The sequence below is a fragment of the Lagenorhynchus albirostris genome, chromosome 11, assembly GCF_949774975.1.
Source record: "Lagenorhynchus albirostris chromosome 11, mLagAlb1.1, whole genome shotgun sequence".
Taxonomy (NCBI): Eukaryota; Metazoa; Chordata; class Mammalia; order Artiodactyla; family Delphinidae; genus Lagenorhynchus; species Lagenorhynchus albirostris.
This window is the reverse complement of record NC_083105.1, coordinates 45470724-45483222: the sequence shown is the minus strand read 5'-3', so window position 1 is coordinate 45483222 and position 12499 is coordinate 45470724. Positions and strand designations below refer to the sequence as shown.

The 12499-nt window shown below is 44.2% G+C and overlaps 1 protein-coding gene across 3 annotated transcripts in view; it reads left to right on the top strand.

The window, feature by feature from the left end:
* TPH2 (tryptophan hydroxylase 2) overlaps positions 1 to 12499 on the top strand; it is a 107822-nt gene that overhangs the window by 43354 nt on the left and 51969 nt on the right. For all 3 annotated transcript variants that reach the window (XM_060164568.1, XM_060164567.1, XM_060164566.1), the window contains 2 exons: positions 3614 to 3810; positions 9480 to 9615. In XM_060164568.1, coding sequence (XP_060020551.1) covers positions 3614 to 3810; positions 9480 to 9615 — 333 coding nt within the window. The remainder of the gene's footprint in view (positions 1 to 3613; positions 3811 to 9479; positions 9616 to 12499) is intronic.

Genomic DNA, 12499 nt, shown 5'->3' with positions numbered 1-12499 from the left:
AGATAGATGCATAATGATATGTGGGTATATGTCCTAGGCCCTAGAAAGATCAGGACACGCCTCTGTCATTCTTCTCATGTATAATTCACAAAAAGCCCACTAACCCACAACAAGGACAGAGAAGTGCAACACATTTTGATTTTTCTCATGACAATTTTTATTTTTCCAAATGTCAAATCTCAAAGTTTTAAAAAAATAGGTGTCCCTGCATTCCTGGTACCCCAAGCACTACCTACCGGTCTTACTGAGAAGGTTAAAGGAGTGAAGAAATATGAAAGTATTTTATGAGATCTATACAAATACATGCGAGTATCATAATTACATGATTGTATACGAGATTTTCTATATATAAGTACATATACCTATAAGCCTTATTTTAATTTGGTATGTGAAACTTAGCTGGTGCCTGGGATACATTTTTTATTTCATTGGTGTACACTAATCAGTTAGGACCACAGCTGGTCCTGAGCCTGACAGACTGGGTTTTAAGCTTGGCACCATGAGTTTAGTCAAATGGCTTAGTTTCTCTGAGCCTTAAAATCCTTATCTGTAAAATGGGGGGGGGTCTACCTCAATGGAGTTGTGAGAATCAAATGGGCTAAGTTATATAAAAACACTTAACTTTAAAAAAGTGTCTGGCCAATAGTAAGTTCTCAAAGATGAACTATTATTATATACCTTGATTAACTACATGGAAAAGTGGGAAATTTCTTATTTTTTCTGTATTTGGGATATTTTTTTAACAGAAATTAAATGGATAAAAGTAGCCTTTACTTTGTGTGAAGTTGATTTTTAAACATTTACCTTAAATAGTTACCCGGGATATGGGGGTCAGAGCAGTGTGAGAAATCTCTTGGCGTGACCAGTCAGACCCGTTCAGGGTAGCTGCAGGGCACTGTACCAGCTATTAACTTAAAGAGCAGGCTCATTAGTTACCCAGGCAGGACAGACAAGTGGAAACAGATGAGACTGTATGCGTGGTCATTTGTATTCCCAAGGTTGTGATGCTAGGAATTCATTATTAAGTAACAGATACGTACTGACAGGCCCGTCTTAGGATGATTCCGCTTCGCCATGGTGTGAAAGTGAAATGCGTTCAGTAGAAACGTACTTCGAATTTGGATCTTTTTTTTCAGTGCACTATGCGGTGTAATTCTCTCTTGTGATGCTGAACCGCGGCAGGGAGCCATGGTCAGCCCCCCCTCGATCGCCAGGGTGAACAACTGATACACCTACAATCATTCTGTAGCTAGGCAACCATTCTGTTTTTCACTTTCAGTACGGTATTCCATAAAGTACATGAGATAGTCAACACTTTATTATAAAATAGGCTTTGTGTTAGATGAGTCTGCCCAGCTGTAGGCTAATGTAAGTGTTCTGGGTACGTTTAAGGTAGGCTAGGCTGAGCCATGATGTTTGGTATGTTAGGTGTATTAAAGGCATTTTCGACTGATGATATTTTCAACTTATGTTGGGTTTATCACAAGGTAACCCCATTGTAAGTGGAGGAAGGTCTGTATAACTCCTTCTTCCTACCCAGACTCACACTCGTCTTTCTTCTGCAGCTTCCTGTTGTCTACAGTCAGTTCCCCTTTGAAACGCTGCATGTTTGCAGGCTGATATCGAAGGGGAAGGTTTGACCTAATGATTCTTTTCAAATGGCTTCTCAGTATTTCATTTATTGTTTCAGCCTCATCACTTTCCACCTTCTGATTGTGCACAGCCCTTATCAGCTTTATTGGCTTCCCCAACTCAAATTGATTTTGTTGAATTTTCTGGTACCAGAGGCAGACCGTTCATGTTTTTATTTCCTTACATCCTTTCTATTTTTATCTTTCCATTTCCAGCTTTCTTCTAAATTCATCACAGAGGCTAAGCCTTAGCGGTCTTGATCTTCTCAGCAAATATTTGTCGGGTTGTAATTTTTTATTTGTTATCAACAGCCATATTTAAACAAGGCTAATCTTGTTCTAATTCGGTTTGTCATAAGCCCTAGTCTTGATACGTAGAGAAAATAAATGTTAATTTGTTTTTTTCTTCAGTACGTGTTGTTCACTCATCCCTCATATACTGCAGTTAATTTTTTTCGGTAAAAATAATTTGAGGCAGTAGGAATCACATTTGGACCTGAACCTTCAACAGAAAAGATTTCGGTAAGAATACTTTGAAGTGTGCAGAGGGCTGGGGACAGGGCTCTGCTTATGAGCCTGATCTTGTTACTGTCCTCCTGCCCTTTTTTCTACCTAAGGGGGCACTTCTGAATGACCCCAGCTTGCTGAAGGTGCCTGAGGCTGCAGCAGCCCTGAGGGCCAGTTGCTGCCTATGCAGGCTGGGTTACTGGATTACATAGCTCACAGGGGCAGAATCCCTAGGTTTATGTGCATATATTGGACTTCCATTTGTCGTGTGGGTCTTTGCTGACTGCAGGGGCAGAATCTGTGACAAGTGGCCAGGGAGGGCAGTGGGGGACTACTGCAGGTTACTGTTGAGCGGGTCATGAGAAGTTTTCACTTTCAGGATAGGTTTCTTAATCAGAGGCTAAATTCAGATTCTGGCTCTTCAAGCCATAGTTTGCAAAAGCACGTGTACATCTTCTCTCCTTCCTCCTGACCTCACGTGGCCTCGGGAGCTATGGTCCCTGCTCATGGCTGCTGGCTGCTGTTAGAAGAGCATTTTAAAACTCACCTTTCCTTCTGTCAGGTCACCTGCAGATCCTGCCTGGCCAGCAAGTCTCAGCTTAAGTTGTACCTTCTCCAAGGAAGCTCTCCCTGACCACCCCAGTCCAGGGCTGCCTCTCAATATTCCAAACCAGGCACTGGCTCCCTATGACTTACAGGCTGAATCTGGTCTGTTTTTGTAATGCAAGTTTTATTAGAACATAGCTATGTTCATGTGTTTACATATTATCTGTGGCTGTTTTCAAGATATAGTGGCAGACGTGGGCAGTTTTGATAGAGACTGTATGGCGCACAAGCTTAAAATATTTACCTTTTAGACCTTTATGGAAAAAGTTTGCTGACCTCTCTTCTAACTGACAGGGCTTAATGTGTGCACCTCTCAGCATGATGTATAATAAATGTTCCAATTTTGCACTTTGCAAAACTCTCACTTAAGTTTGGCATAGGCTTTTAGTATTTCTCAGACATTTCTCTCACTGAACAAATAACCTCAAAATTACACTAGGAGATTGGGGTGAGTTCCCTACAAAGGACAAAGGGGACCCACAGGCAATTTTATTTTCAAAAGACAACATCCATTTATTACTGTTGTCAGGTGATTGCAGAAAAGGTTCTCAGAGCACAGCTTTGGACCTAAACCATTTCCTTCCAACCCGGAACTCTTGTTACTGATCCCAGTGTCAGAACAAGAATCTTATCAAATGTCCATAAGGATGTGTGAAGACGTAACTTAAATCATTTATATGAAAGTTTAAACACATACACAAAATTAGAAGGTTAGCATTTTCTTCAAAAAATAACACTTCGTGGGATCCTTTTGGACACTCAGGGATCCCACTTTACAGGAATCTGACTCACATGGGTATGAAGGTGAGAAAACACTTAGCCCAGTGACCCAGAGCCAGATTCATTCATTTCTCTTCTCTCCTGCCTAGTGGTCAGCCCATCCCCAGAGTGGAGTACACAGAGGAAGAAACTAAAACTTGGGGTGTTGTGTTCCGAGAGCTCTCCAAACTCTATCCTACTCATGCTTGCCGGGAGTATTTGAAAAACTTCCCTCTGCTGACTAAATACTGTGGCTACAGGGAGGACAACGTGCCCCAACTTGAAGACGTCTCGGTTTTTCTGAAAGGTAAGCTTCACACGGGCTCTCTCTTCCTACCGCACATCCTCTTGGGCCGTCTAAGGACACACGTGGCAGCAATCGCCCTTTTTCCAATTAAGAGCTCCCTCTGATTTAAAAAGAGGAGCACTGCACCAGCAGTTACCTGGGCCACCTGTGGGAAGCAGAGCAGGGCCTCTGGGCGGGGAGATGGACTCAGCTCTTCACCCAGCCCAGGGCCTTGGTGAGGTCTCTCCGGTGGGCTGTTTTATACAGCGAACCCCAACCGACATTTGCAAGTTCAGCTTTGAGCTTTTTCTGATCCGGGAACGACTCTGTTGGGCTACATAGGCATGGAATGATCTCAAAGGTAGCTTTGTATTTGCTTTGCTAAGAATTATGTACTGGATGAAGAAATATCACGGATAATGTTGAGCATTGTGACTTTCCTCTGGGGAGGAGGGCAGTCAGTTAATCAGATCGCTATTGTAAAGTATAAATCGTGCCCGGAACGGTAGTGCTGGTGTGAGAGCAGGGAGCGAGGTGAAGCAGAGTCCCTTGGCGTCCACGTTCTCTGTGTGGTCACTCTCCTCACTGACCCTCCTGGGACAGCAACTGGGAAAACTTCAGGCTCTTGCGAGGATGGGGGTGGAGGTGAAGTTTTACAGCGGCCATACTTCCTTCGGTGTCCTTCACGGCGGGTAAGTCCTCGGGTTCTCCTCTTTTCTCTCTCTTCCCCATTTCAAGCACAACAGTTCTAAAAGCTAAAGCCTTGCCACCTACCTCTTTCCCTGGAACTCCTTTCCTCACTTTCTATCGGTGATGATAGATTCTCTAGACTCATCAGGCTCTAGGGATTCCTGTTGCCGAAACTTGGCCTCTGTTCACTGGTGCCGAATAGAAACACGGAGACAGAGTTCGGGGTGAAGTAGAAAAGAAGAGGTTTATTGCTTTGCCGGGTAAAGGGGGCCACAGCGGGCTAACGCCCTCAAGACTGTGTGCCCGCCCTGGAGGGGGTAGCGAGCAGTCTTACAGTGTTCGAGGAGCAGGGCGTGGTCGGCTCGTGGACGTTCTTCTGATTGGTCGGTGGGGACTTAATTGGGAGCCAGCATCATCAACCTTCTGGCTCCAGCCGGTCTGGGGTCTAGAGCTTGTGGACAGCATACAGTTAACTTCTTCCACCTGGTGTGGGTTTCAGTATCTGCAAAACAGCTCAAAGGACGTGGCTCAGAATATTATCTATATAGTCCTTGAGGAAGAACTAAAGGTCCTTGACTTTGTTTAATGGCTAAAGTATTATTATTTTGTCTTGCTTGACTGTTTTCCTTTCTTTCTGCATTTTCTCACTTCTGATTAAATTTATTCTTTTTTAAAAATTTAATTTAATTAATTTATTTTTGGCTGCGTTGGGTCTTCGTTGCTGCGCATGGGCTTTTCTCTAGTTAGGGCGAGCGGGGGCTACTCTTCGTTGCGGTGCGCGGGCTTCTCACTGCGGTGGCTTCTCTTGTTGCGGAGCACGGGCTTTAGGTGTGTGGGATTCAGTAGTTGTGGCTCGCGGGCTCTAGAGCGCAGGCTCAGTAGTTGTGGTGCACGGGCTTAGTTGCTCTGCGGCATGTGGGATCTTCCCGGACCAGGGCTCGAAGCCGTGTCCCCTGCATTGGCAGGCGGATTCCCAACCACTGCGCCACCAGGGAAGCCGCCTCCTAGGGTTCTGCTTGGTTACACTCCTCCTCTGAAGTCCTACCCCCACTCCCCTGCCTGCCACACTTAATCAGCCTTTGTATAAGCTGCTTATTCAGCTGTAACACATTACCACAAACTTAGTGACTTAACATGAATGTATTATCTTACAGTTCTGGAGATTAGAAGTCTAAAATCAAGGAGTTGGCAAGGCTGTGTTCTTTCTGAAGGCTTCTGTTCCCTTGCCTTTTCAGCTTCTAGAGTCTCTACCCACAATGCCTTGCCTCGTGGCTCCTTTCTTACCTCACTCCAGCCTTTGCTTCCATTGTCACAAGTCCTCTGACTCTGACCCTCCTGCCTCCCTCTTATAAGAATGCTTGTGATTATATCAGCCCCACCGAGATAATCTGGGATGATCTCCCCAGCTCAAGACCCTTAACTGAATCACATCTGTAAAGTCCATTTTGCCATCTAAAGGAACATATTCCCAGGTTCAGGGCATTAGGGTAGGGGCTTATTAGGAGGGCCTAATTAGGACTGAGCTTACCCCAGTCTCCAGGTATTGCCACTTCTAGCTTTGTGACCCATAGTGAACCTGTCCTTTTCTTTCCATTCCACTGCTACCATCCACATTGAGGTCCCCATCACTGCATCCTTGACACCTGTTTCTTCTCCTCTGTACTCGCCTGCCCACTGTTTCCAGATGAAGCTTCCTAAAGCATCTCTTCGTTCCTGACATCTCTGCTCAGAAGCTATCAGTGGCTCCCCTTTGATTTTACTGGGGTTGGCGAACTTTTTATTTTTTTGTAAAAGGCCACATAGATAGTCAATATTTTAGACTTTGTGGGCCAAGAGGCAAAATCGAGGCTATTAGGTAGGTACTTATTATAACCGTTCAAATGTGACCATTAAAAAAATGTAAAGGGAGGGCTTCCCTGGTGGCGCAGTGGTTGAGAGTCCGCCTGCCGATGCAGAGGACACGGGTTCGTGCCCCGGTCCAGGAGGATCCCACGTGCCATGGAGCGGCTGGGCCCGTGAGCCATGGCCGCTGAGCCTGTGCGTCTGGAGCCTGTGCTCCGCAACGGGAGAGGCCACAGCAGTGAGAGGCCTGCGTACCGCAAAAAAAAAAAATTAAAGGGAGTTCCTTGGTGGCCTAGTAGTTAGGATTCCGGGCTTTCATTGCCATGGCCCTGGATGAAATCCCTGGTCGGGGAACTGAGATCCCTACCAGCCGTGCGGCGTGGCCAAAAAAATGTAAAAACTATTCTTAGCTCACAGGTGTACACAAACAGGCGGCAACCCGGATTTGGACTACAGGCCATAGTTTGCTGGCCTCTGGTTTGTATGCGCACGTTCTGAACTGCTCAGCCTCAACTCACGGCCCTGACTCAGCTTTCCAAGTATGTCTGCTGCTGTGACTGCACCGCACAAACCCTCTGTTCTAGCTGTGGGTCTTCATACCACTGCTTAGGCTCTGTGCCTTGCTAGACAAGCCATTCCTTCACCTGCTCAGATTCTACCTGTTCTTCAAGGCTCAGAGCAAGTCCTGCCTTCTTTATGAATCCTCATCATAAGAGCCACCACAGTTTCATCCTAGCTCATGTGTGTATCAGGAGAGAGGTAGGCATGGCCTGACAGCTGGTCCACTGAGAACCACACTTAGCATGATGGGAGGGCCCCATGCGTGGATGTCATCCATGATACTTGTTACCGAGAGAAAGAGATTGAGGACCAGTGATCAGTGTCATTTAATTAGCGCCTAAATGCATAATGCCTTATGCTGTTGTTTAACTAGATTATATTCTCCCTAACGGCCCTGCCTCTGGCATGTCCCTCTTTGTTTCCCATGGAGTTATGTGCGTATTACATATTTACCATGGTCTTGATTATTCCTATGTGAGGATGCTTTTTACTGTTTTGTTTCTCAAACCCCAGGAATTAGATTACCATCTCATAAGTTTTGCTTTATCTGTCACCCAACTTAATATTTTTATGAGGGGTACAGTACAGTACAGTTTCTGGATGCAGAATGCCTGGGGTTGAGTCATGGCTCTGCTGGTTCCTGGCTGTGTGACCTTAGATAGATGAATTACCTTAACTTCTTTGTGCCTCAGTTTCCTCTCTGCAAACAGAGAATAATTTTATCTACCTTACAGGGTTGGGAGGGGAAACTAATTGATATACCTTAAAGCCCTAAAGTTATTGCTTGACACACATTAAGCATAGCAGAGTTTTAGTTACTATTACTACTATTATTGTTATTGATTTTCACACCTTTGATGAACTGGGTACTGGGCACTCAGTTTGCATCATTCATTGGTACACAGCAAGCACAATGTAAATGTGTGTATTTTTATTTCTTTTAATTGACTCACTTTTAAAATACCAAATTTATTTTAATAGGAAACTTTTAAGCAATGGTAGTCACAAATTCAAATTTCTTGATGTGATAGATACATATATTTTTAAATTTATAAGAAAATAAAATACATAACTATTAAACTAAAGGATGCTTCCCCTGTACCCCACATGTGGGATACTGGCTTAATTGACATAAAATTCAAAAAGAAAAAAATACACTTATCTTTTTGATTTTCAGTGGAGAGCAGTCAATCCACCTGAGAACTTTTGGAATGAACTGAACACTGTTAGAATTACAGGTCTGAGGAGGCCTGAGAACAGGGTTATTTCCTTGTAGTTACCCAGAATCCCAGAGTGGACTTGTTTTATATGCTTAATTGGTTTTTATCTTTCAAAACCATTTCTAATCATTCTGAGATGCTCTTCTAATGAGCTGAGGTTTTCAGAATGGGAGCCTTTACAGTGCTGATATCAGAAGAAGAGCCCCTCCTGTTGAAATTTTCTGGGCCTTCATGAGCAGGAAGTATTAAGCACTCCTTAACTGGGTTAGCAGTCTAGGCTGATTTCATAGATTTTATTGTATTCTGGTTATTTTGTTTTCTTCCTCTTACCATAAACCAACAAAGCATGCAGAGCCTTCGAGTACCTTTTCAAACTGCGGTAATTAATATAATTGTTTTCATAATATCACAGAAATGGGATATTGCAATGTGGAATGAAGGGGTTAGGTGGTTTTGACAATAGAAAGCTGTCGTGTGAACTGATTCCAGGATGCCCGTCAAGGGGGTGAATTAGCTTTGTGTTCACTGACCACATACATGCAGAAAGAATCCCTATCTAGGTGTGTCTTTAGAAAGATATCAGGTAATCTGTAGTAAGCATCACTTTATTTATTTATTTATTTATATTTTTTAGCAGCTTCATTCATTGAGGTATAGTTGACATAACATAAAATTTACCCACTGTAACTGTACAATTCAGTGATGGTAGTAAATTTATAGAGTTGTGTAACCATTACAGCAATTCAGTTTTACAACGTTTCCATCATTGCAAAAAGTTTTCTTTTGCCCCTTTATGGTCAATCCTTGTTCCTACCCCTAGCCCTGGGCAACCACTGATTTACTTTCTATCTATAGATATTCCTCTTCTGGACATCGTATAAATAGAATCACAACATGTGTAGTCTTTTGCATCTGATGTATTTTAAAAAAGTTATTTCTTATTGAAGTCACATTGGTTTAGAATATTATATAAGTTTCACATGTACAACCTTATATTTCTACTTCTATGTACACTACCTTGCGCTCACCACCAAAAATTTAGTTTACATCACTTTAGATTGTAATCTTCTCCTGTGTATTTGAGCTTTCTTATCCTAATTCAACCTCTGAATTTAAATCCTTAAAGGTTGTTTTTGCCTTTCTTTCCATTTTAATGAATGTCTTATGCCCCTGGAAACCATCATTCGTGAGTGTATTTTAGTCATCCGAAGCCACAAACATGATAGCTGTTAACAGTGTATGTCATTCAATTGTCAAGAGTTTTAGGACGTTGATTACTTTGTTTCTAAAACAACCTTATAATAATAGGAAGCCCTGCTTGGACCATCAAGTCCTGTCGGGTTAATATTTAGTTGAGTCTTTCTGTTGCCTCTTTAGAAAGGTCTGGCTTCACGGTGAGACCAGTGGCTGGATACCTGAGCCCTCGAGACTTTCTGGCAGGACTGGCCTACAGAGTGTTCCACTGTACTCAGTACATCCGCCATGGCTCGGACCCCCTCTACACCCCGGAACCGTGAGTACCCACACTGTAAAGCTGGGCTGGGTGGAGACCGCCACATTGGAAAGTGGTCAGGGCTCACTTCACTTGAGAGTAAATGGGGTCCAGGAACGCTAAAGACCACTGTTCCTTAGGCCACCGAGGTTATCACTTTGCTTATGATGCTGTTTTACCTGAATAGTCTTATGATTAATGGGCTGCCAAGGTCTTCACTGGGGAGCAGAGAGCAGTAAAGTAGCTGATGGTGACAGAAGTGGGCGGGGATTAGAGCTGAGTCTCCGAAGCCCCCTCCTCTTCCTAGGGGACAGAGGCTCACTGACCAGCTGGGTACCCGGCAGGGTCACTACATAGTTCTTTTCTTTTTTTAGCTCCTTTCAGCATCCCTGAAAGTGTTTTCAGGGTAAACAAAGGTTACTTATAGGACTCCAGACATTGGGAGAGAAATGCTTCTTAGAGTGGATGAATGCTCAAAGGAGAGCTGTCAGAGCTAAGAAAGGCAATCTCTAATTCTAGCCCAGAGGGTTTACAAATAGCAGACACTTTGTTAGTTGCCTTTGAATAACTGGCCCTCCTGAGACCCGTGGTAGCTGCCAAAATGTATGCAGAGAGAGAGGGCAAAGAGATGAGATTTTAGCCACAGAGGTCTATAAAATTGGGGGAATAATGTGTTACATTTTTACCAAAGTACTTTCAACCAATTCATTCAGCAAACATTTATGTGCAGTGCTAGCACGGAGGTACAGCGGATTCAAAGATGAATAAAATGTAGCAGCTGTTTTCTTAAAGCCTCCCGCATTCTGGCAGGGGAGATAGAAACATAAATAATTATGAAAGTATGTGTTTAGGCCTGTAAGGATGTGTGTGTGCAGAGTATCAGAGGAGCAAAGGGGAGGGAACAGTCCCGAAAGGCATTTCAGAGAAAGTGAAAAATTAGTGGGGGTCTAGAAGGGTGGGTAGGAATTTCTTTTTTGGATAAAGCCGAGTGGGGAGGGAGGGGAAAGCTTTCAAGTCAAGGAAAACAACCAGTACAAAGATGTGGAAGCACAAAAGAAGCATAAATGAACAAGGCTTGTTACTTTAGAGGGGCCAGAACGTAGGTATGTGTTAGGGATGAAATGACTCTTCTGTCCACAATGTAAGCAGTCATTTGTCAAAACAGGACCTTTGGGCTTAATTCTGTAGGCAGCAGGGAGCTGTCCAAGGCTCCTAAGCATGATCAGGTAATCGTCTTTGAGAAGGATGATGAGGGTGGGGACTTGGAAGTATGGAGAATGAACTAGCTGGAAAACCAGCAGGAGCTCCCATTCCAGTGAAGGAATACAGTTTATAAGCCATCAGTGGGATAGGACGAGAGGTCACCTCTGAGAAAGATCATCAAGATGGAATTAACAGTATTTGGTGACAATAATGAGGGCCAGGAGATGAGAGGGTCCCTAAGGCAATGCTAAGGTTTGTTTTTTGTTTTTGTTTTTTTTTTTTTTGCGGTACGCAGGCCTCTCACTGTTGGGGCCTCTCCCGTTGCGGAGCACAGGCTCCGGACGCGCAGGCTTAGCGCGTCAGTCCGCCCAGCCGCTCCGCGGCACGTGGGATCTTCTTGGACCAGGGCATGAACCCGTGTCCCCTGCATCGGCAGGCGGACTCTCAACCACTGCGCCACCAGGGAAGCCTAATGCTAAGGTTTTTATCAATAGATTGGGAAGCTGAATGGGTAGTTTTTTTCTAAAATATTGGAGGGGGATTAGGCTTGGAGGCAAGAGGGAATAAAAGAGGGAGCAAAGAGGAGGATTTGGGTTTGGAGCATCCTGTCTTTGAGGGGCCCATGGGTGGGACCTCCAGTTGGAGAAGCCCCTGGCAGTTGGAAATAAGGGCTGAGAGTTCAGAAGTGAATTAGAGCTCCTGCTATCGATCTGAGTGTTTTCTTCTTCCATGACTCCTCTGACCACACAGGCAAGAGGAAGCTAAGTCAGAACATGGAAACTCGGGATTCACTACCTTGGGGTTGTTTTGGCAGGCTCCTTTTTGTGGGTTTTATATCATTCATTTGATTCTTAAATTATTGTTATGATTTTATGAGTAGGTAACACGTGCACGTGATTTAGCATTCAAAGCTTACGAAAGGGCACAGTCTGAACAGTGACTTTTTTCCCTCCTCTGCTCCCTTGACACCTGTTGCATCCTCCCCAGGGGCAACCACCGCTACCGGTTTCCACTGCGTCCTTCCAGATATACACTGTGCAAACACAATTCTCTGTAAAGGTCCCTTTAATCCGTATGTATAACAAAGTCCCAAGTCTCTTCCCAGCCACATGCTGTAGTTTGAATCTATGAAACACTAGATCGGGAGTGCTGTTTCCTGCCCAAGCACTTTCGCAGGCATTGTCTTTGAAATGCAGTCCCATTTCCTCTGCTGAGAGCCAAGAGGGCAGCTTCTCCAATTTGTGGAGTTCAGCTTGGCTCCTGTGTTTGGTGCTTGTACGCTGCTTCCAAGTAACTGCTTCTAATTGCTGAACTGTTGTAGTTGAGGCAGCACTAATGAGACAGAGGCGGGCCCTGAAGAGGCAGCTAGAAATGGGAGTGAAAGCAGCGAAAATACATCATCCGAAAAAAGAATTTTGTTATTTTCCTCTTCAGTCTGGGAAGAATGTATTTTGATAGCCTAGCTCTCAACACATATGGGGTGTTAAACATAGGTTGTTTTTACCATTTTACATTTTAAAACTGGTCAGGTACTGGGGCTTGAATTTAAAAAGCAGTGGTAGATTGGGTCGCTTCCCTGGGGAGGTTCTGGCCTGGAGGACAGTAGAGAAAGTCCTGGAGAATCAGTGACTCCTGATTTTCTTGGTGGGAAGAGTTGCTTTTCCATGTGTTTCTACCTGGATTGAAAGGTCACTGATTCTGC